The sequence below is a fragment of the Scleropages formosus genome, chromosome 2, assembly GCF_900964775.1.
Source record: "Scleropages formosus chromosome 2, fSclFor1.1, whole genome shotgun sequence".
Lineage (NCBI taxonomy): Eukaryota > Metazoa > Chordata > Actinopteri > Osteoglossiformes > Osteoglossidae > Scleropages > Scleropages formosus.
The window spans coordinates 19,014,863-19,039,227 of record NC_041807.1 but is presented as its reverse complement, the minus strand read 5'-3'; the positions used below and the strand labels follow the sequence as shown (position 1 = coordinate 19,039,227).

The following is a 24,365-nucleotide window of genomic DNA, read 5'->3' as shown; positions in this document are numbered from 1 at the left end:
TTTTCCATAAGTAGTTGGTGACTTTAGAGAATAAATATACTTGTTTCATTGAGAACAAAGGCCCTGAGCTGTGCCATTGGTTGAGGGTTTGATCCCTGCTTGGTCTGCGTGGGGTTTGCGCTTCTTCGCTGAGTTTCTGAGCATTTCCTCCAGGTGCTCTGGTTTCTAAATAGCTAAAAAGCTAAATTATTACTGCAAATAAATATAAAACTGAGAAAAATCTTTCCAGGGGTCAGTCTCAGGTGTAAATAAATGAAGGAACCATTTTATTTACCAATTTAAATGACTTTTACAAAATAAGTGCACCTTGCGATGTGAATCTAGCCTTCCTGTACATCCGCACAGCTTCTGAGGACTGACAGGTAGGTCAGATGGTCCAGTAAGGAGTGCAGTTCAGTGCCATGAGGTCCAAGTGGTCCAAGGTTGGAGAGGGCCGCAGCCAGGTGTCACTCCAGGTGTCCCCAAAGTCCTGCTTCTCACAGGTCCTCGTGCTCCACTGTGTGCAAGCTTGTGGGTTCAGAGTCGGCTCCCGTGTGCATTTCGTCTGCTGGGGAGACCAGAAACAAAATAAAAAACATCACAAAAGATGGCAGTAAGGCAGCTCTTGTGGCTCTGCTACGACATCACAAAAGTACTGTAAGCACCTGCAACGTGAGGTTTGCTAACACAGCCCCTTACAGTAAAAATACCCTTCTTTATAAATGAGTAAATAATCGTAGGTTCACTAATCGAGGACACTACTGCATGAGTGGGGATTCAAACCTGGGACCTTTCGATTTCAAAGTGATGGCTTTCAAATAAAATGACTGATGAGCCAACCAACCGTACCTTCATCTGCCTCTGTCTCCTGTGACTCGAGGCAAACGCCTCCGTGGTCCTCAAACCCGCTGGAGCAGAAGCACCTGAAACTGCCTTTGATGTTGACACACTCGCGGTGCTCCCCGGGGCATACTCGTTCAGGGAGGCTGCACTCATCAATATCTGATCCCAGAACAGCAGTCAGCAGTTATCAATCCACACAATTAAGTGCACACCTAAACGTGATGTTATATCTGAACAAGGCACTCAATTTAGGCTAAATTAATTACTAGAAAATTATATTGTCACATGTAAGCAATGCCCACAATTACAAAAAATTATTTAGTCTACGCTGCTATGATTTACAAATTTATTTTTCAAAAGCTGACAACTGTGTAATGTTTTTACTGCAAGGATTTAGGGTAAGTGCCTTGTTCAGAGGTGCTACAGCACCAGGACCATGGTTCACATCAGCAACTTTCTCACTGTTAGCCTTTAACAGTTATGCCACCTTTTGCGCTAAACACACCTGACATACAAGATCCGAACTGTGAATTTGTACGATACGCCAGGTCCTCGGCTTACAAACACAACTGAGACTGGAAGTTTGTTCATACCTTGATTTAAGCATTTTAAATCCTACTACTACACAATCAGTAAAAGCCAATACACATGTCCGCCAATTTCTTCACAGGTTCTGTTCTGTGAAAACCTCAGATAAAGCTACAGTCGATTAAAAATGTGTCAACCGCTCATCCTAGCTAGGGCTGCTGTGTTCCAAAGCCTATCCTGGACACACATACACGAGTCCATCACAGGACTTGAAACAACATGTGCAACATTCGTCAGCATTGGCCACTCTCAGTTTGACATAAAAGTCAACTCTGAGGTACATTAAGATTAAAATTAATAAAATATGACTCAATAAAAATGTCTCCACAAATTGCATTTAGTGCCAGTTGTTTACATGTGCAATGTTACCAACTCATTATTGACCACATACACTCAGGAACACCAGGTAGCAGGTGGAAAAAGTTTAAGTGAGTTAAATGAAGGCAGTTCCAAGCTCTTATTCTCCTATTATAGGTGCTCTTTACTGCCATCCAATGGATGGACACAGAAACGCAGGTGCCAGACATATTTTTTAAAAAACACATATAAAGAAAATACAATTTAATATAAAGAAACACTATGTTGTCTTTCCACCTCTGTATTGTACTGCCTTATACTACCTAGTCCTGCACTGTTTTGCTTTGCCGCTTACTTGTTTACAACCCTCCACTTCCCCCCATACTCTCCCACCCACCAATGTACACTACTGTTGGAAGGCAGAACTATAGCACAAGAACTTCTCGGTATTCATTGCATCTAAGTAACAAACTTAACAAAAAGTTTTGCATCTTTAAAAATTTGTAACTTGCGCATTTGTAACATGAGGACCCAGTTATACACGACGGCCTATGTTACTGCCTTTTACCTGCGCATGTGCCATCCTCATCCTGATAGCCCTCCGCACAGGCCAGACACTGGTCGGGGCCCTCCCCTCTGCATCTGGAACATGCCTTGTCGCAAGCTGAGGCAGCGGAGTGACACAGAGGTACGTTAATCACTGTAAACAGTCAAGTCAGACTCACACACCAAAAACCAAGACATTAGTGAAGAATAAATTGTAAGAGGCATTGACAGTGTTGGCGCAGTACTCCATGCAAAAAGTAAACAAGAGAAAGCTTACCCTGCCCAGAATAAGGACACTGGGACCTACCCCTGGAGCCAGGCCTGGGGGTAGTGTTCCTAGGTGAGCACCTGGTGGCCGGGCAGCCCACATAACCCGGATGGGCTCAGCCCAAAAAGGCAACGTGGGGGGCCATGTGGGCCCACCACTTGCAAGGTCTAACATGGGGGTTGGGTGCGATGTGTATCAAGCGGCAGGAGCGGGCAGGGTGGTGTGTGGCGTCGTGGCCCCTTGCGACAGAAACTGGCTCTTAGCACGTGGAATGTAACCTCACTGGGGGGAAGGAGCTGGAACTGGTACAGGAGGTTGAAAGATACCAACAAGATATGGTTGGGCTCACCTCCACTCACAGTTTTGGCTCTGGAACCAAACTCCTCAATAGGGGTAGACTCTCTCCTACTCAGGAGTTGCACAGGGTGAGAGGCGCTGGGTGGGTGTGGGGATACTCACAAACCCCTGGCTGGCTGCCATGCAGTTGGAGTTTATCCCCGTGGAGGAGAAGGTGGCCTCAATGCGACTTAAGGTCGCAGAGAGGAAAACTTTGACTGTTGCGTGTGCTTATGCACCAAACAGCAGTTCAGAGTACTCAACCTTCTTGGAGAGGGTGAGTGGGGTTCTGGACAGGGCCCCACCAAAAGACTCCATTGTCCTGCTGGGAGACTTCAATGCTCACGTTGGCAATGACTGGGAAATCTGGCGGGGGGTGATTGGGAAGAACGGCTTGCCTGATCTGAAGCTGAATAGTGAAATGTTTTTGGACTTCTATGCTAGTCATGGTTTGTCCATAACAAACACCATGTTTGAACACAAGGATGCTCATAAGTGTACTTGGTACCAGAGCTCCTTGGGCCAAAGGTCAATGATTGACTTTGTAGTCGTTTCATCTGACTTGAGGCCACATTTTCTGGACACTAGAGTGAAGAGAGGTTCTGAGCTGTAAACCGATCACCATCTGGTGGTGAGTTGGATCAGATGGCGGGGAAAACTGATGGACAGACCTGGTAGGCCTAAGTGTTTAGTGAGGGTGTGCTGGGAATGACTGTCGAAAGACTCTGTCCAGAATGATTTTAACTAGCACCTCCTGAAGAGCTTCTCCCATGTCCTGGAGGAGGTGGGGGACATGGAGTCTGAATGGACCCTGTTGAAAACCTCCATTGTGGAAGCAGCCAGGCACAGCTGTGGCCAAAAGCTTGTTGATACCAGTCATGGCGGCAACCCAAGAACCTGCTGGTGGGCACCGGTGGTGAGGGAAGCCGTCAAGCTGAAGAACGAGGCCTTTAGGGCCTGGTTGGCTCTGGGGACTCCTGACACTGAAGACAGGTACCGGCATGCAAAAAAGGCAGCAGTGGCTGCGGTTGCAGAACCAAAATCCAGAGCATGGGAGGAGTTTGTAGAGGCTATGGAAAATGACTATTGGTCAGCTTCAGACAGGTTCTGGAGAACCATCTAGGGGCTCAGGAGGGGTTGGAGGAGCTTCGCTCAAGCTGTGCTCAGCAGGGGTGGAGAAACTCTGACCTCTAATGAGGACATTGTCTTGAGGTGGAAGGCGCACTTTGAGGAACTCTTAAACCCGAGAAATATGCCTCCCTTACAGGAGTCAGGGCCAGAGGCTTCCAGGCTGTCAGAGTCCATTTCCCTGGTGGAAGTCACTGAGGTAGTTGGTAAGCTCCACAGCGGCAAAGCACCGGGGGTGGATGAAATTCACCCGGAATTGCTTAAGGCCCTGGATGTTGTAGGGCTGTCATGGCTGATACGCCTCTACAATGTTGAATTGGCCTCAGACACAGTTCTTTTGGACTGGCAAACTGGGGTGGTGGTCCCTATCTTTAAAAAAGGGGACTGGAGAGTGTGTGCCAACTATCGGGGTATCACACTTCTCAGCCTCCTTCCCGGAAAGTCTATGCTGGGGTCCTGGAAAGGAGGCTCCGGCCGATAGTTGAACCTCAGATTGAAAAGGAACAATGCGGATTCAGTCCTGGCCGTGGAATAGCGGACCAGCTTTTTACCCTCTCATAGATAATTGAGGGGGCATGGGAGTTCGCTAATCAGGTCTACGTGTGTTTTGTGGACTTGGAAAGGCGTATGACCATGTTCCCAGGAAATTCTGTGGGAGGTGCTTAGGCAGTATGTGGTGCCGGGGCCACTACTGCGGGCCATTCGTTCCCTATACGCACAGAGCGAGAGCTGTGTCCGCATACTCTGCATTAACTCAAGCCCCTTCAGGTTGGGAGTTGGACTCCGCAGAGGTTGTGCCTTGTCTCTACTCCTGTTTGTGGTCTTCATGGACAGGATATCAAGGCGCAGTCGAGGTCAGGAAGGTATTCTGTGCGGGAGTTGGAAGGTGATGTCTCTGCTTTTTGTGGATGATGTTATCTTTTTGGCCCTGTCACATGGTTGCCTCCAACACGCAGTGGAATGGTTTGCAGCCGAGTGTGAAGCAGCTGGGATGAGGATCAGCACCTCAAAGTCTGAGTCTATGGTTCTCTCATGGAAAAGGATGGTATGCCCCCTCCAGGTAAGAGAAGAAAATCTACCCCAGGTAGAGAAGTTTAAGTATCTTGGGGTCTTGTTCACGAGTGAGGGGACAAGGGAGCGTGAGATCGGCCGCAGACCGAGAGCAGTGGCAGCAGTAACGCGATCGCTGTACCGAACTGTGGTGGTGAAGGGGGAGCTGAGCCATAAGGCAAAACTCTCCATTTACCGGTCGATCTACGTCCCTACCCTCACCTATGGTCATGAACTTTGGGTAATGACCGAAAGAATAAGATAGTGGATACAAGCGGCCGAAATGAGTTTTCTCCGCAGGGTGTCGGGACTCGCTCTCCGCGATAGGGTGAGGAGTTCGGACATCCGGGAGGTACTCGGAGTAGAGCCGCTACTCCTCCACATTGAGAGGAGCCAATTGAGGTGGTTAGGGCATCTTCACCCTGGGCGCCACCCTTTGTAGGTATATCGGGCACGGCCAACCGGGACGAGGCCCCGAGGTCGGCACGGGACCGCCGGAGGGATTATATCTCACAGTTGGCCTGGGAACGGCTGGGGATCCCCCAGGCTGAGCTGGAGGAAGTTGCGGGGGACAGGGGCGGCTGGGCCTCTCTGCTCTCCCTGTTGCCACTGCAAGTCTACTAGGACAAGCGGGAAAAAAATGGATGGAATGGATGGATGGATGGATGGATAGAAAGAATTTTAAATTAAATTAATATAATAATTTCAGAATAAACTTGGAATTTCTGACAAGCGGAGAACTGATGGGATCACCAGCAAGTTAAGCTGTTCCATTCTCCAGGTACCTAACAACTTGGTTCATATAGAACAAACCACAGAATGTTCCAGATGCAGAGCCAAAGCAAGCGTCTTAGAGGTGAAGGACCTGACGTACCTTTGCAGGAATATGATCCATCTGTGTTTACGCACAATTGATCTTCTTTGCAGGGCGGAGATTGAGCTGAGCACTCGTCCACGTCTGTAACAATGGGAGACGGTCAGGCAGCTGTGTGGCGGAGCTGTGAGAGAAGAGGACTTGGAAACACACCTTTAAAACATAAAGTCTACAGTCTAGGACCCGAGTCCCAGACTCACCAATGCAAGCCCCCTGCTGATCCTTTTCCCAGCCTGCTTTGCAGTCCTCACAGTCCCCGTTGGAGGGACCAGCACATGTCTTGCAGGAAGTGTGGCATTCTAAAGGCATGACAAAAAAGCCTGCTTTTACACCATACCAACTTTTATACCAATGACTTGGTGCCTTTTGTGTCCATCCTCATGGCTTACCTGTGCAGATGGCGTGAGTGTCGTTTCGCTCCTCGCTGAAATACCCTTCAACGCAGTCCAGGCAAAGCTCCCCCTGGTATCCGTGGTTACAGGTGCATGTTCCCTGACCGCCCCGAGTGCCATCGCCGTCACAGAGCCCATTACCGTGGCAGGGCCTCTCAGAACCCCCCACGCAGGCTGATAAAAACAAAGAGGGACACCATAGATAGTCCGGGCATTGCTGTGGTGAAGCTCAGAAGGGACTGGATTGACTGCGTAACTAACTAGTTCTAACGGTCCTTACCGTTGCAGTCAGGACCATAGGTTCCTTTTGGACAGCACACTTTGATGGTATTGATGCAGAACCACTTAAAAAGATCAGGATGTTCTGTTTTCCTAATTGAAGTAAAGAAAAAATTCATTATAAAACAAACAAAAAACCTTGAAAAATTATTCACTTTAAAATGTTATGGTGTAAAAAATGCCTTAAGTGTAGGACTCACATAAGGAAGAATCAATAAGCACAAAAGGGATGTGCTGCTGATCACAGGCTTAAGTCACCCGATGCTAACAGAGATGTGCGATGCTTTTGGGTGCGAGTGTCTTACTCTAGGACAACCACCCGTCTAACACTATTGTTACAGTACGGAAGACGGGTGCGAAGACACACCCTCACCATCTGAACCACCAGGTCTCAAAGTGCTCCTCGTGCTCCTCCACCATGCGGTTGCACTCGAAGCTGCTGCTCTCGCACAGGGTCTCCAAGATCTCCACCAAGCGGATCTCACTGCGGAACCAGAGAGATGTCACACACATCGCAAATGAGGATGTAACAAAGGGTGGCCAGCTTTACAAAATAACAGCTGCCTCTACATTATAGGAAGATGGCTAGGTTTAATCACGGTTTTTATTTACTTACTGTAAACCCTTAATTATCCAGCACCTTTGTCTAAACAAATTATTATTAATAATTATAATAATAGTAATTAAACTACTGTATCAGATAGAACATAGACACACACACATATTTACTATGCACACATGTATAATCACATTTATTCATTTAGCAGATGCTTTTCTCCAAAGGAACATACATCTCATAGAAATTAGTATGTGTTTGTACTATTGTATTCTGAGTTTATTCTGCATGTTAATTTGAAAACCACCATTTTGTCAATTTCCATATTTATATAATAATAATAATAATAATAATAATAATAATAATAATAAATTCAATTTTTAAACCCCCCACCTTGTGTATCTGTTTTGGCCCTTGATGTGTAATATGTCATTTTCTTTGATGGACAGAGCTGTTGTGATGCAAAACAAGTTTCAGAGAAACCTCACGATACAGTTCAGTCCTGTCGCATTCATTGAACACACAAGCCATGTGTTTACATCATCATTTTTCAGTCACTGCGAAGGCTGTGCCGATCATCATTGGGAGATGACTGCGCATCATCAGGAGACACACGTGGTGTGTGCTGTCTGTGCCACCTGTCTGCCACATGGACCTCACTGACACCGATCACCTGGTCTCATATTTTGACAGCTTCCTCTCCTCCCAGGCAGTGTTCCCTCCCCCAAAGTTCTTCTTCGCTGTCCTCTCGAACCCCTGACAAACACGTAAACGGAGCAAGAGATCAATTCGGGCAAAAAAAAAAAAAAAAAAAAAAAAAAAAAAAAGACACATACCCACATTTACACACACACACACACACACACACACACACACACACACACACACACACACACAAGTAAAGCAAAGAGTGGGTGTCAGTTCTCAAGCGCAGCCAAAATGATAAACGTAAACTTAAAAAACAGGATTTGTGTTTCAGTACAGAGGATTTAATTAAGATCTCTCTTTGTCTCTCTCTCATACACACACACACACACACACACACACACACACACACACACACACACACACATTTGAATAAGCTGATTGAGGTCTACCTTGCTGAAGTTGATAGTGATGCCCCTGCATGTGGAACAGGAGTCCTCTGCGCTGACTGCATCAGTGTGCAGAGTGTGTAAGATGAAGGTCAGTGCGTACAGCAGTATCACAGCGGATCCCATAGAATACCTCATTTTACTGTTTCAGCTCCACAGGACAGGTACTCTGCCTCATCCGAAGTAAGGAGCCAATACAATACTCATATCAAAGAGCTTCCCAGCTGGCCTACCGGCGTCACTAAACCTGAGTTAAAATATCATGTCTGCATAAACTACCGAGATCACAACGAAGCACGAACGCTTTCACAAGTTCATCGTGACTCCCCCGGTGTGCCCCAAAAAAAAAAAAAGAAACAAAAAAAACACTCATTCATAGACCGTTATCAACCTTTGGTAAAGCTGTACAATTGTGGCTTTATTTTATTGGTGAATTAGGCCGTCCGTCACAGCAAGAGCCAATAAGCTATCGACACGCCCGGGACTACAGACTATCCACGTGTTAGAGCGCGCAGCTCGCGGCGTCTTAAAGGAGAACCAAAGGGAAAACCCTGACGTTATCCTCGCCACTACTGATTTACATCATTATTTTGTTTTTAAAATTGCGTGAGGTTAAGTTAGGGTGCAAGCTGTACTAAAGGAAAAGTGTAGTGCGGATTTACCGCCATGAAATTTGAAAAGAAGGGTAAGAACGAAGTTAAAACGTTTTGTCTACGGGAGTGTATGTTGTAGTGTATTATGGCCGACTCTTACAAGTGAAAGTAAAGGAGTGTGCGAATGTCCTCCCTTGAGAACTATTCGCTTCTAACGAGCTTGCGCTCAACTAATCGCAAAATCTGAAAAACACAGCTCGAGTAAAGCGATGACTCAGTGACTGCGCATGTGTGGTGACACGCGCCGCTTCCTGCCCTCGGACCTCCTCGCTTGCGGTGAACATGGCCGAAAAAGAAGCCTCGCCGGGACTTACTGCGCTGTTCCTGCTCGTCTCCGGCATTTTTGTACATTTATCCGTGTGTCCGTTCACGAAGGTGGAGGAGAGTTTCAACTTACAAGCCATGCACGACATTCTTTACCACAGACTGGATTTAGAAAAGGTAAAAACAAGCTAAGCTTCATGACGAGAGTGTCGAGTCGCTAGCCTAGGAATGATCAGCCAGCAGCTGAGGTGTTGCACGATATTATTATTATTATTATTATTATTATTATTATTATTATCATCATCATCAGTGTCAGAAAGTTTTACAGTGAATACTGTTCTTCACATCTTGACATCACATCACATACTGTCATGTGAATTAATTTCAATCATGAATCAATGGCACAAAAACTTTAAAATCAATGAATGAGTCCAGTTTCAGTTTCCTATCTGTTGCCAGGAGGATGAATGATATCACAGTCTGATAAATAATTATCATTGCTATGGGCCCCCAGCTTACAGGCAATGTTAGGACTGCAAGTCTGTTCATAACTCAGTCAATAAAACTAAGCAGATTACACACGTCCCAACACTTAACAGGTTAGTTTGTAGAAAAACCTCCGATTAAGGTGTAATAAATAGTTTTCAACGGTTTCAACCATTATCAACTGCTTGCCCAGTGCAGCATTGTGTTCATCTGCTGTGTATGTCAGAAGCACAGAGGATGTGCGGCAGGGTACACCCTGGACATGATACCACTACCTCAAAGTGTAAAATGTGTGCTTTTTATAGTCAACTTGTTAAAAGTTACTGAAAATAAAAATACACTATTTCCACCACCTCAATTCCTTGCATAATCTTGTGAGTTTACCGCCTTCTCTTTTGGCACACGTTACACTAGCTGTCATAGAACTCAGTCTGATGGGAAATACCAGTGTGATTGTGACACGTGCTGTAAAATTTACATAAGTGTTATGGAGATCAGGAGAGAAGTGGATCTGAAAGAATGTGTTTTGAAACCCTTGTTGAATGATAAAAGGGATTCAGCATTTCTGAGGGACAGAGGGAGTTCACTCCACCATACTGGTGTCAAAATTGAGAACATGCACATTCAATTTTAGACTTTTCATGATAATAGTAATAATAATGCAGGTAGTTTGATAAGGATCTTAGTTATTAAACTTATAATGATGTTATTAATGGTTGTCTGTATTTTGGGTCATTATTGGTGAACTTTTGTTGTTTTGGAAACAGAATAAAAATCTCCATATAATAAGTTTTTTTTTTTTTTTTTTTTTTTTCCCCAGTAATAGGTACTTCACTATTTGCACGCCAAGCTAACAGATGGATTTCGAGGAGCAAATTACAGGAAGAATTTATAGTTAAATTGCTTTAAAGCTTTAGACATATTAGTAGAGAAGGGTTGTGTAGGAAAGACATGCAGCTGTAAAGGATGCTTTCTTTCCCCCCCTAGTATGACCACCTGGAATTTCCTGGGGTGGTACCGCGGACGTTCCTTGGGCCCTTGTTTGTATCTCTACTTTGCTCTCCACTTGCTTACTTGCTGTGGCTCCTGGATGCACCCAAGTTCTACACACAGATTCTAGGTAAAGTGTGTAACATAGAAAAATAGTGCAAATATGGTACATTCAGTAATTGAGTGTAGTGTGTCTGACTTTGGGGCTTTTGGCTGTGTAGCTCGCGCGTGTCTGGGGCTCTGCGTGACACATGCGCTGTGGCGCTTGCAGCAGGAGGTCCGCAAGTGTTTTGGATTCACTGTGGCAGTAGTCTTCTGCTTCATCTCAGTGTCACAGTTCCACCTGATGTTCTACAGCACCAGACCTCTGCCAAACGTCTTTGCTCTCCCTATAGGTAATGACACCTGGTCCTATTATTATTGTTGTTATTCTTATTCTTGACCAGAAACTTAAGAAGGCCTTTCTATGAACCATAGAACATTTTTTCGAGTCCTGATGTTTGGTTTTAACCTTCCTAAGGATCTCACTAAACTCATCTGTCTTCTTTTCTCAGTCCTGCATGCCTTGGTGTTCTGGATGCAGCAGAGACACTGCGGGTTCGTGTGTCTGTCTGCATTTGCCATCATTGTGTTTCGCGCGGAGCTGTGTCTGTTCCTGGGGCTCATGCTGCTCTTGTCTCTTGTACGGGGGAGCCTCGGCTTTGTGCAGCTCCTGGGCTACGCCATTCCAGCGGGGATGGTGTCTTTAGGTGAGATCTCTTTTTTTTTTTTGTATTGCTTCTGTCAGTCACTTGTGCAGTTTGTTACATCTGCTAGCTAATGGATGAAGAAATTGGGAGATCCTTAATAGTGAATTAGAGGCTTCCCACTATAGGGAAGAGGGCTATACTCAAGATTTAGATGTTAACATCCAGTTTAATTTGAAATATCCTTCAACAGAATACAGAGAATTCTCAATTTACACAAAACTTATACAAATGGATGCATATTTTTAATTTCAAACAATTTTTTGGCGTTGAAAATAATGGTAAATGCTATACAGTAGTTGAGTTCTGTGTGTGTAATCTTACATGCTATACACACAAACGATGGGATCTGCGACACGGTAAATACATTTAATACATCAGCATGGTATGCCAGCTTTAGCACTACTTTTTATTTTCCCAGGATTGTCACGTATCATACAAAATATGCTGTCACTCAGATTAAACGCTCTCATGCCATCCTCATACCATGTTGTCACATTTATCTTCATCTCTAAATAAATGGACTTTCTTACACAGTTTGAGTCAGTGCCTCCATTTTCACTCTTAACAGGAGGGTTGCTAGCCATGTTGACGCACAAATTGCATCAAAAATAATTTGTACAGGGTAAAGTAACCCCGTTGAAACAGCGCAGCTAAAAACACTGCATGGGAGACGATTTAACTGCAATAGTGAGACAGCAGCATCAGTGATACCAACATCCTCAAAAGTACTAACACCACACTTGAACCATTACCTTCTAGTGGCCAGCAGTGTAACTATGCGATTTGCCTTATTTTTACTCAAGGCACGCAATTTAAACAAAAATTATAGTTGAGGGTTATGGCTTTATTTTAAAATTGCAAAATTTAAGCTTGTGTAAAACACGAACCTGCTATACTCAAATTTTTAATGCTGAAAATATTTGTTACAGCTATTTGTTACTACTGTTATTAATATTTAGATTATTTGTTCATTCGTGATTCAATTCGTTTGATGTGAAGCTGACTTTACTGGTTCTGTATCCCTGTTTTCCAGCTCTCACTGTCTTGGTTGATTCTGTATTCTGGAGGAAATTGTTGTGGCCAGAGGGCCAAGTGCTGTGGTACAACACCGTTCTCAACAAAAGTTCCAACTGGGGAATATCTTTTATGACACTCAATAGTATGTTCATGGTTAGCAGTACAAAGAAGTGAAACTCTTATTCTTCAGTGTCCTGATTAATGCTTTTTGGATCTTGTGACTCCCATACTTCCTTGACTTCCTCTCAGTAAACTTCTCCCTTCCTGTGGTACTTCTACTCGGCCGTACCACGTGCCCTGGGCAGCACGCTGCTGTTTGTCCCGCTTGGACTGCTGGACAGGCGGACACAGGGTCTGCTGCTCCCAGCCTTGGGCTTTATTCTGCTCTACTCCTTCCTGCCTCATAAAGAGCTGCGCTTCATCCTCTACACATTCCCTGTCTTCAACATCGTGGCTGCACGTGGTTGCTCCTTCATGTAAGCCATAGTTCTGTCTGACTTTTCTTTAAAAAAGTCTTCACACTAAATTTGATGAGGATTTACTGGCTGTTAACTGGAAAAAATCCTTTTTTTGTAGACTCAACAACTTCCACAAGTCCTGGATGTATCAGCTTGCCTCTTTGGTCGTAATTGGTCACTTGCTGGTCAACACTGTGTACTCAGGCATATCTCTATACATTTCCAATCACAACTACCCAGGAGGGAATGCCATGAAGGAACTACATTCATTAGTACCAGGGACTTCAGGTTGGTTGTGGTTACTTAGTGAATAACAGGCTTTACTTATTGTGTAACCGTTAAACATATGAGAAATGTTTAATATCATTTACAGTATATAAATTGTGCTGTTTCAGACTTTTTTCTTCTCTCATTGTCAGATGTTTCGGTTCATATTGACGTGTTGGCTGCTCAGACTGGCGTGTCGCGTTTTTTAGAATTGAATGATCATTGGAGGTGAGTCCCCAATCTGTTTGGGTGCAGTGGTGCATTGAATCCATCTTCAGGATTACTTTAAGACTGAAGCTGCCATACCCTGGTTCTTCAGGTACGACAAGCGGGAGGACTTGGTTCCTGGGGACCCACGGATGAGGAACTACTCCCATATCCTAATGGAGGCCAATATGGCCCAGGTTGCAATGCTCAGAGACTCTTATCGTCCACTGTCATTTGTGCAAGGGTTCAGCAAACTAGTGTTTCACCCCTTCCAGTTTCCTCCATTCAGTATGGAAATGGTGAACAAAGTGGTGCTGTTGGAGAGAATACCCCATCCTGACTGACCAGAACTGAATCAGTGAACATTTTTCTTTTACTTACAAATTCATGTTGCTTTTGTTTTTCTTGGGATTACAGTTGGATTTTTGCAATACTGAATTATGGCCTCTTTTTGTCTATGGGTCAGAAATGACTGTTAGCCTAGTCTTTCCTATCTTGGGAATCTGAATATTTATGCACATTTAATATGCATTTTACTTCACATTGCCTAAAACTAGAAGTCTAACAATTTTAGATACTGCAAGCAATGGCATTTCTTAAATCTGTAAAATAACTCTTGAAAAGCATTATTTAATGATAAACTTTTGCAAAAGATTCTGTTCAATAAATACACCCTTCCCTTCATAACAAATGCTCAAGTTATCACAATTTGGACTTACGAACACATGCAGTTTGTACACTGAATTCACATACTGACTCGGATGACAAACATCTTACAAGAATGGAAGTTTCAAGCCAAAATACAAGCCTTAGCAACAAGCAGCTTGCCGTATGTTATCTAGTACCATTGTCTTAAAGCCATGTACCATTTTGCAAGCATCTCTCAGAACATTTTTAATTACAAACTTTATTTCATAAAGATGAGAACTACAAGTTAAAAAGGCAAAGGAAAGCCTTATCAGTAAGGGTCTTGTGACTCCCATCCTTCCTAACACAGCTAGAAGTGAGAAAACCATTATTCAATAAGAGTGAATTTATTTGCATTGTTTCCATAGATTTGTCTTTATGGTTATTTTTATTTTTGCATTAAATGAAGTGATAAACATACAAATATGAGGTAAGGAGCAGTTCATTTTCACAATTGAAACTACTGGTAAGAAAATTCACACTTGTAAGGTGGAGGAAGAATTTTTAACTATTTGAATTAATAGCAATTAAAATTTTGATTTATGAGAATTTTATGAACTTATTTTTAGGAACAAGTTTCACTTAAGCAAGGGAAGTGTGTATGTTGTGTCACACACATCTATTTGTGTTAGAAGACAATGCGGAGTGACTACATGATTTTTGTAATTTATTTTCTGTACACTTCCAGCACTGAAATGGCAGCAGGGCAGATTAAAACGGGGGCCTTCATTTTACAATGTGACAGCCGTAAATACCACACTTCCCACTGATGCAGTAGGTGAGGATGCTTCCTGGTAACACAAAAATAGTGAAAATGGTTAAGGCTCATTGAGAATGTTGTTACCTGTGTGACATTCTGTTGCAGGATAGGTGAACAGTGAATTTAAACAGGATATTGCTACATAAAGGTGTAATGAACTATCATTTCTCCTAGTACAAATTAGAAAAGGGTGTGGTGAAAAAAGTAAGGTTGTGAAACTGTGGTATGCTTAAGCACTTCCTTTCTGAAAGTGGCATAACATTTCTACTACTGCAGCCCTCAAAGGCTGTCCAACTCATTTACTCAGCTTGCTAAACACGATGACCAGTTCACATACCAATTTATTTTTATATGCAGTTTTCAGCACTAAATTAAGATTTAATGTGAGAAGCTTTAAGCAATATGTATTTCTCTTACAGCTCTAACTTCTGTCATTTGTACAAGTTGTTTGTTTATAAGTCAGCTCTTAAGAGTTTGCAGTATAAAACAATGGTGAAGAAAAGACTTCCACAGTCTAGCAAGAAAACTAATACCCACATAACTATCCCTGCTGACATTTTACCTGAATTAGTCAAAGGAAGTACAGGCCTCTTCTACCTAACCACATCTGTGTCAGTTCCTTTAATACAGGAAGAGTGGCCAATGCACATTTTGCACACAACTTTCATGCTGAGAGAGAAAACTGGCTACAAATAAAAGTTGCATTTGTATATACAACAGATGTAAACATCCCTGGGAAAAATTTTATTTAAAAAAAATTAGGAATCCAGTCAATGTGTACACAATTATCAAAATCTGTATGGAAATTAATATAAATGTACAGTACATTGTTATACATGACAGTGACCCAAAATTCCCTCAAAAGTAGACTTTAAATGTGCTTAAAAATGACAGATTGCTTATTGTGAATACAGAACTACTTTACATTATGCATTCAGGAACATTTTCCATAACTTTAAAAAAGATGCTAATTCTAACTGACCGTACCACAAGCCACAATTTCACAAAGAATTAAATATTTTGCGTATTTTAAATATTCTCCATTCACAGCATTTTGGGGCCTGGTTTTCATTAAAATAATTAAAAAAATCTGCATCTATTCTATCATACATAAAGACTACAACTTGGTAGAACACCATTTAAGTATTTACAGCAATCTTGACCTGAAGTAGTTTGCATAAGGCACAAGCAGAGAAAGACAACTGGGGGGGAAAAAAACATGAAAATAGACACTTTTAAAAAAGTACAGTAAGAAAGACTTCAACTGCTAGTCAAAGCCTGCCTCCCCAACATTTTCTAGGCTTACTCCAGTTGTATATTATTAACAGTAGTATACACAGGACGTGTTTTTATTTTCAGTGAACAATTACCGATTGGTCCGAACCCTCCATAACTCATATCTGAACAAGAGTCAAACCATTAAAAATATAATAAATTAAAAATAAAAATATTGTCTACACTAGGATTTATAGACTTCAGTTCAGTCACTGATTATGGCTAATCAATGTTCCGGGGGGGGGGGGAAAAAAAATCCTCAGTATTGAAAAAATATCAATGGGAGGTTGACCTTTAAAAAGATAAGTCCCTCCAGGTTTTCCAGCAATGGCCTAGACTGACTCATGGCACAGTTTGAAGTTGCTGTGCTGAACAGCGTCTCTGCTGGGACAATGCTTGGAGGGCAGCCCACATAGCGGACTGCCACTTTGGCAAGGTCTGGCCACAGAAACTTTTTAAGGTTCCAATAATCCAGGGGATCACAGCTTTGATCAAGTATTTCTTCCTCAAGATACTCTTGCACTGCCAGCTCTGATGATTTAGGTCGCTCCTCCTGCTTTATCTTGCTCCGAATATCATCCATGAGGGCCCAGAGGTTGTCCTTATTTGTAGTGAGACTGCTGTCAGATGAAGCTGGGATTTTGTTGCATCCATTGGAAAGCAAAGGCTCTGGATCAACTGAGGTAGATAACGATGCCTCGAGTTCTCGGATAAGGTCTTGTTTGCACTGCTCTGCTTCTTCCTCTGTGAACAACGAGGTCTTATACCGAGGGTCCAGCATTGTTGCCCAAGTGTATCTCGGGTCATGAAGCGTGGAGGACATTCGGCTTACCATGGCCTCCTTCAGAGACTTCAGCATATTGTCAATGCCCATAGTCTCGTCAAAGAGCATGTCTATCTTTCGATTGAGAATATGAATTAGCGGTATGACTTGGCCTAGCGTAGCAGTCCTATTGTTCATCTCGCTGCAGGCCACTTCAAAAGGTTTTAAAGCATTGCACACCGACTGAATCACCTCCCATTGGTCACAGCTGATGAGTTCCCTGAAATTGCACTCTATAGACATTTCATCAATTGCTTGCTTTTGTTCCACTAATCGTTCAAGCATGTAAAAGGATGTTTTCCACTTAGAAGGGACGTCTTGAACGAGCTGATTTTCGGGCAAGTGGTATGCCTTTTGAAGTTCAGATAGCTTCTCCTTTGCTTTTGCCGAACGATGAACGCGCTCGCAAATTTTTCTGGCGATGCTCAGCAGGTTTTGAACCATTCTCTGGCTCTTTATGGCTTCATTGACAATGAGGTCAATAGTGTGCCCGAAACATTGCAAGGTAGCATGCTCATTACTATCCAGTGTGTTTCCAATGTTAGATACAGTGAATCCAATTTTAAGACCTGATGAAGTAATCCAAGAATCCCAGAGGTACTCAAGCTGCTTCTGAATGTTCAGCATATTTTCATCACAGTCAATCTGAGACACATTGAGGAGAGCAGAACAGTGGAAGTCCTGGCCCTGAGGTCGAACACACGATTCATATGTTACCCAGTGAGCTGTCACAGTTAAGTACTCCTTAGTTTGGCTGCTGACCCAAATGCTTGTCGTGAAGTGGATAATCCCACTCTCTGCCTCTTTCATGTGTGTAACAACAACCTCCTTCACCCTCTCGTACATCTCTGGTATGGCAGTGCTTGTGAAATAGGAGGATGAAGGTAATGAGTACTGTGGTTGTAGATATTCCAGTAATCGAGTGAGACCAACATTCTCCACGAGGGTTGAGGGCTGCAGATCCAGTGCAAGCATTTCAGCAACCAATCTGGTGATTCTTTTGGCAACTGGGTGGTACTCATTAAATTTTTCACAGTTTTCTTCATAGGAAGAAGTGTCCATGAGTTCCTCCTTTACTTGAATTCCAGCAGAAGACACGGCACCTGAGATACTGCCATTATTTTCAAGAACGTGTCCGTGAAAGCGCTGCATATGTCTAAATAAGCAACTGGTGCCGAGGTTTGTAGTCTTTTTACCTCTGCTTATTGTGCGATTACAGTGCAAACAAACAACTTTTGTTGGATCAGCGGCACAAATAGAAAAATGGTTCCATAACTTTGAAGTCTTTTTGCTAAAAACAGGCAAAGCGTGCAGCTTCTTTTCGGCAGCAGGGCTGTCAGCTATTTTTGATGACAAAGCTTCAGCAGCAGCAGCAGGGGTGTCGTACGGTGAGCCAGATGAGGACACTTTATCATATGTGCTTTTTTGACCATCAAGAACGTCGGGATGCCGCCTCATGAGATGCCTCATTAGGCAGCTTGTCCCAAAGTCTCCACGTTTACCTCTGCTGATAACACAGGGGCAGTACCGGCATAATGCTTTGAGCTGGTCAGCAGGGGACACAATAAAGTGATGCCAAACTTCTGACTTGACTCTCTTCATGATTCTTTTGTTTTGTTGGAATACGGAACTCAGATTTTGGTTTAGGCTTGCGCCTTCCGAGAGGTCATCCGGTACTGAAGTTAGATGTGGTTCTTTGTCCCCTTTATGATCTAATGAAATGTCAAGTGAAGACTCTTGGCCTGAATGATACATCTCATCATTTGAGTCCTCTTTCACATCCACATTCAAGCTACAATTTTGTGACACCTCATCACACACTGTTTCAGGAGAGGATGAAACAAAGAGGGGTTCTTTCTTTAACTCATTTGTTTCCTGCAGCTGAAGGCGTGACAAAAGTGTGGGTGGGGTGGTATAAGGTGGAGGAATGCTAGAACCCTGTCCATTTTCTTCTATCACTATGTCTCTGTGGGCTCGCCACATGTGACGAATAAGACAACTTGTTCCCAAGTCTTTGCCATTCTTCCCCCGGCTGAACTCATTCATGCAGTGTATGCACACTGCCTTAGAGTTATCTGCAGGGGACAGGTAAAAATGCTTCCATACTGCAGATCTTCTACGGGAGTTTGAGTTTTTCAGAGTACTAGGGATGGACTCTGATGTGCCATCTATAGCATCTTTGTAGTTGCTGCTGGAATGAGGGGAGGAAGCCTTGCAGGTTTCATTTTTGGCAATTTTCTCTAATTTTGGTGTATCTTGGAACACTTTGGAAGGAACCTCAGTGCCGTCGGCAGAGGAGGCCAACGTAGAAGTGGTTTTTTGTGAAGCAGATACGGTGTTAGCTGCCAAGTCCCCATTATTTGGTGAATTTAAGGGAGGTATTAAAGATGAAGAAACTGGGGTACTACTGGAAAACTCGCTTTCCTGTAATAGCACAGTAGGGTGAGCCCTTCGCACATGTCTCATCAGACAACTTGTGCTGAGATCTTTCTCGTTCTTTCCGCGGCTGAACTCTTTCATACAGTACATACAGATTGCTTTGGTACTATTTCGTGGTGATATGAAGAAATGATTCCAAGCAGGTGACTTCTTCCGAGGGTTAACAGGAGCTCTTATTGATGACAGAAGACTCTGTGCCACAGCATCCATTGCCACATCATAAAGAGTACTAGAGTAATTAAGTAAATTACCATAGTCCTCATTATCTCTGGTAGCAAAGGGTGTTATTGAGTTATCAAAGGCAAAATTCTCATCATCGTGCATATCCCGAATTGCATTTGTTTCTTCTTTGATATGTATATTTGTTTCATTTTCTGGTAGTTCCAGTGTCCTTTCATTTTTTAACAAGGGTGCAGCATCTGGGCTCTCCTTCGAAATGGCCAGAGGATTGGGAAAACTCTGCTTATCACACGTCTCTTCAAGAGAGGTAAGTCTGTCTGATGGTTGAGGTTCTGACGGTTGTTCATCAACCTGAGAAGAATGATCCTCCGACATCCTATCAGAGGACACAGAGGAATTTTCTTTAGCCAGTGTCTCTGAAGACAAAGTGGTTGAATTTGCATTCGTAGATTTGCAAGGGGTAATTCTATATGACTTAAACACATAACCATCCTGACCCTCTATTTTCAGACAGGTTGCTTTCGCCTCTCTTTTTTTCTCATCTTGTATGAAATCATTTTGCTCTATGCCTCCATCATCACTGTTATGAGAGAGGTCTTCCTCACTGTCCATTGCTGCAGCCATCTGAAGCCAAAAGATTCAAATGGTGAGAGTCATAGAAGGGACATTGGACTTTTTCCTCACTGTCTTAACTGTTCCAATTATAGAATGTGCAAGTATCGGCATTCAGAATGAACAAGATGTTCCAATTTCTCCATTTGTGTCTGTATGTTTAAAAAAATCATGGGTCCATGTCTGGTGGTTGTAGAGTCTGAGGAAATGGGGAAAAAAAGAGAAATATTTACATAAGTAACATATAAAATCCCTTATATGGTATCTGTTTTCCAAACCAATTGAACAACAAATGCAGTGGTTTACAAAGCTAGAGATACACAATATTTTTAGAAATCTTTAATACACATTGTAATCATTGGTAAGTGCTGACATTAATAAGCATTTTGAAATATAAAATATTTTTAAAATGTAAATGCGTATTCTGAGGAAATATTTAACTGGCTACAGAACCACAAGGACTGCAGAATATTTTCCTAAACATTCTTAAAAATAATATAATAATAAAATTAATTACTATGGTAAATAATTCTACTTTATAACAAGGTATAAAGTAAACACTAGCTAGGCAAGATATGGTCCTGTAAATTACATTATTTCATCTACAAATTGCATACTGACACAATAACATGTTGACAATCACTGTCTTAATACACAGATAGTGAAGTCAACAACACAGAAAAAGGACTCAAACTGAATTAATTAAATCACAAATCATGCAAGATGGTTGATTGTCAAACCTCAGGACTATCATCACTTTTATATTGCAGTGTCTAAGCCATCATGAGGCAAATATAGGGCAGCTGGTAGTGTAGTGGTTAGAGCTACTGCCTTTGGATCCAAAAGCTGCAGATTCTATCCCTACTGCTGGCTGTAGTACCCTTGAGCAAGGCACTTACCCTGAACTGCTCCAGTAAAAATTACCCAGCTGTATAAATGGGTAAATAATTGTAAGCTTAAGATAAGTCACTTTGGAGAAAAGTGTCAGCTAATGAATAAATGTAAATGGTACCGGAATTGCACAAAAGCTTTGAAACAATGTCAAGTGACAAGCAACACATGTCAAACAAGAAAAACAGCATCAAAAAGGAAACAAGTTGAAGTTTACTAACTAGAAAAGATAGGCCCTTAATAAGGCAACTGATAAAAACTGCTCAAGAATGGGTTTGAAATTACCCACAAAATAAACACCTTGGTGACCCAATGTAGAAAAACCGTATGCTGCGATATTCAGAGCTCGTACACCTTTCTCTCGCATAACAAGAATAATTTGCTCCCGAATTATGCGCTTGAAAGAATTCCTGTAAAAATAACTAATACTATTAATTTGAATTCCTGCTCTTCTTTTTAAAGGGATAAAAACTAATTCAAAACTGAGTGCAGAATATCACAATGACTCTGGACACATTACCTTACTCCAAGCTTAAGATGTTCAAAAAAGCTTATTCACAGCAAAACTCCTTTTTTTTTTCCTACCCTCTCATCATTCATTTTACTATAGTTTTCTCTTTTTATTTTGTTGTTCTTTGCTAACACAATTGGACTCTAAATTGACCTTAGTGTGGTGTTGAGTAAATAAATGCGTGCGACTGCCCTATTACACTGGTGTCCCATGCATCAGAACAAACCTTGCATTGCACACTGTGCACAGAGGCTCCACAGCAGCACCTCCTGCAAGCTATTTTTAAAAGCAGATTGATTCTATTATTGTAAATTTTAAAAGAAAACAAGTGACAAATTTAGTTTTTCTTACTGTACATTTTTAAATGTTTCAATTTACTGTGAATAGCTTTAGAGTTGTAGCCTATATATTTGATCCAATCCAGTGCCTAAAAACGTGCTTTGAGACAAAAGGGAAACCGTAACATGGGCTTACAAGTTGTCTTTTACTCTTTATTCCACTGTTGGAGGGGTTTACGTTTGAAAGAAGCCGAACAGTGCCTTCAACCCACATTATATCTGTGAAAAACTACACAACATGGCGATGGAAATACAATGGTACGGTAAGCTTTTTTTGTGAGAATCAATAAGTCTGATGTCCATAGTGATATAAAGAGGAAGGAAATCCATCCTCCAGTGAAAATACAGTTGCTTCAGAACGTCCCCTTCTATGATTCTATGACATCATCCCAATACAGACCAATAACTGAATTAAAGAATGAGCTCATGAACACCGCAATCAAAAATGCACATCATCTAATCCCTCACTGAACCTCTGTAAGAAGTTCCAGAGAGCAGAGTGTGACTAAGGATCCTTCATCCCTTGGAAGACTTTTATTTTTTTTTAATTTTTTTTAAAGAAAAAAAAAGAGAAAGGTACAGTATCCCACTGCACACCATCCAGGACTTGTAAGACAGCATTCCAAGGAGGACAGAAACTGTCCTCAAGGCAATGGAGTGGTCATGCCCTTTTTCAGTTACATGATGAGCATATATTGCTTACATTGTAGAGTCCAACTTCTGTAGATGAGCAACATGGGGAAAATTAGTCAAAATCAGATTTATACCAATATGGTAAGAGAATACTCCTCAAACCACAACAAGTCAGTTCATTCCATTTATTGAGAACTCTCGTAAATAGCTTTCATAATCCCAAAAACTAATTCAGAACAACATGGGTTTACTCTTACGTTAATATTCAAAAGTCTATGACATGTAGCAGGAGGATAAAATATGGGGGGGTGGGGGGAATCAATACTCTGCAGCACTGCATCTTATTGAAATTATGACTAGGGAATCCTAACACCAGTCAATACTGAAGCTTTACGTTATATAGTTAAAACCAAAAATGCAACGGTAACATATTAGAGCCCAGTTAATCAGAAAATACATGGCTGCCTTAGATAGAGAAGAGGATCCCCAGGATAATGCATAATTGTTGAGAGTGTTTTGATTCAACATTGCAATTACTACAAGAGTAAATTAAAAAATATCTGTAATAATTTGTATTTTACCTGAATTTGACTTACCCTCATAGTATGATTAGCTGATAACTTTTCAAGTCACATGGATAAAGGTAAGGCCTATACACTAAATAGCATTTTGTCCCATTTATTCACTGGACCAAGTCAGGCTGAGTACTTTATCGGTTACTACAGCAGGAATAGGATTGGAACCTGTAATCATCACATTGCAAGACTAAAGTCCTAAAAACTATGCCACCTGCTTCCTCAAAAAGCAGAAGTTTCATTTCCGTGGGAAATAAAGTTATTCAAATAACTGTCCAGATGTAGTGCAAATTATCTTTCTTCAGCAAATACAGAGACCTCCACTGATGGTGGGAAACACAGCTGAAAGCAGTGAACCAGCGGAGAGCACGGAGTTTAGAGCTCCTACCTTGCAACCCAAAGGTCGGGGGTTCGAATCCCACTGCTCTGTAGCACCCTTGTAATTTCTCTAAATCGATACGGTACAAATACCCTGCTAAATAAACAGGTAAATCAGCATAAAGTTGAGTAGTCGACACTGCACAAGACCGTAAACAGGTATTAGTAACAAAAGGAGTTCTCGTCATATCACGCGGATGTTTCCACGCTGGCGGGATGTGAAAAGGCACCACAGGTAACACCCACTCCTGAGTGGGGTCAGGTGGCCTGAGTGTCTGGGACTAGACTAGAGCAGTTCCACATCATGGGAGGTGTCCCTGCCTGCCAGGACAGGTCCCACAGCAGCCTGTTTACATGTTCCTCCCAAGTGTTGGGCTCCACACAGCTGCCCTGTACAGATCATCATGTGTGTAGAGACACAGCACTGTAATAATAACCACATCACCCACCCGACGGAACTCGCAGGTCACAGGTGTAGGGCCGTTAGGACGGAGGCCCGAGGAGGAAAACACAAGAGCGCCGCTGTCACATGGCTCCTGAGCAGGAAAACCAAGCGCGAAAGCGGCTCCAAACTTCCCTCGACACACGGAGCCAAACACTGGACGGACGGGCCAGGTTAGCTCGGCTGCCCGGTAGGCCCAGGGCGGCAGGGCGCGGGCGGAGGGACAGAACCGGATCCGGCCAGAGCCCAGGCGCGCGGCTGGAAGTAGCCAGAGAACCGGATCGACCCTGCGGAGGCGCTTCGAACACAAAGTCAGCCCCCGCTAGTGAACCTCGCGCGCTTAAGGTACATACCTGAAAGCCCTGAGGTCCTTTTCCGATCGGTTTTTTTGGTAATTAAACAGTTAAAATGCAAACAGAATTTAATTCGATAGGCGGGGGGTAATTACTCCGTCGCTTTGTCTCCTCTGTTTAACGTTCAGCGGTGGAAGCCACACGCAC

The 24,365-nt window shown here is 42.7% G+C and overlaps 3 protein-coding genes across 7 annotated transcripts; 1 reads left to right on the top strand and 2 right to left on the bottom strand.

Moving 5' to 3' along the window:
* Positions 1-307: 307 nt before the first annotated feature.
* Positions 308-8,584, bottom strand: LOC108931457 (cysteine-rich with EGF-like domain protein 2). Of its 4 annotated transcripts, XM_018747211.2 has the most exons (11): positions 8,234-8,584; positions 7,810-7,892; positions 7,530-7,587; positions 6,954-7,064; positions 6,582-6,673; positions 6,299-6,475; positions 6,110-6,208; positions 5,910-5,993; positions 2,276-2,371; positions 829-981; positions 308-547 (listed from the first exon to the last, which is right to left on the bottom strand). In XM_018747211.2, the coding sequence occupies exons 1-11, from the start codon at positions 8,293-8,295 to the stop codon at positions 477-479; spliced, it is 1,086 nt and encodes a 361-aa protein (XP_018602727.2). In that variant the 5' UTR covers positions 8,296-8,584; the 3' UTR covers positions 308-476. The 4 variants fall into 4 exon arrangements, with proteins under 4 accessions (XP_018602727.2, XP_018602725.2, XP_018602726.2 ...); XM_018747209.2 differs by lacking the exon at positions 7,530-7,587; XM_018747210.2 differs by lacking the exon at positions 7,530-7,587 and having other exon boundaries at positions 308-544.
* Positions 8,585-8,744: 160 nt separating this feature from the next.
* alg12 (ALG12 alpha-1,6-mannosyltransferase) lies at positions 8,745-14,426 on the top strand. Its single transcript, XM_018747509.2, has 9 exons — positions 8,745-9,324; positions 10,621-10,753; positions 10,845-11,018; positions 11,178-11,372; positions 12,406-12,509; positions 12,642-12,865; positions 12,966-13,135; positions 13,267-13,342; positions 13,434-14,426. The coding sequence occupies exons 1-9, from the start codon at positions 9,166-9,168 to the stop codon at positions 13,663-13,665; spliced, it is 1,467 nt and encodes a 488-aa protein (XP_018603025.2). The 5' UTR covers positions 8,745-9,165; the 3' UTR covers positions 13,666-14,426.
* Positions 14,427-16,283: 1,857 nt separating this feature from the next.
* On the bottom strand, positions 16,284-24,353 carry LOC108931613 (zinc finger BED domain-containing protein 4-like). 2 transcript variants are annotated; one of them, XM_018747508.2, is made up of 3 exons: positions 24,219-24,353; positions 19,983-20,296; positions 16,284-19,861 (listed from the first exon to the last, which is right to left on the bottom strand). In XM_018747508.2, the coding sequence occupies exon 3, from the start codon at positions 19,858-19,860 to the stop codon at positions 16,303-16,305; it is 3,558 nt and encodes a 1,185-aa protein (XP_018603024.1). In that variant the 5' UTR covers position 19,861; positions 19,983-20,296; positions 24,219-24,353; the 3' UTR covers positions 16,284-16,302. The 2 variants fall into 2 exon arrangements, with proteins under 2 accessions (XP_018603024.1, XP_018603023.1); XM_018747507.2 differs by having other exon boundaries at positions 16,284-20,296.
* Positions 24,354-24,365: the final 12 nt, after the last annotated feature.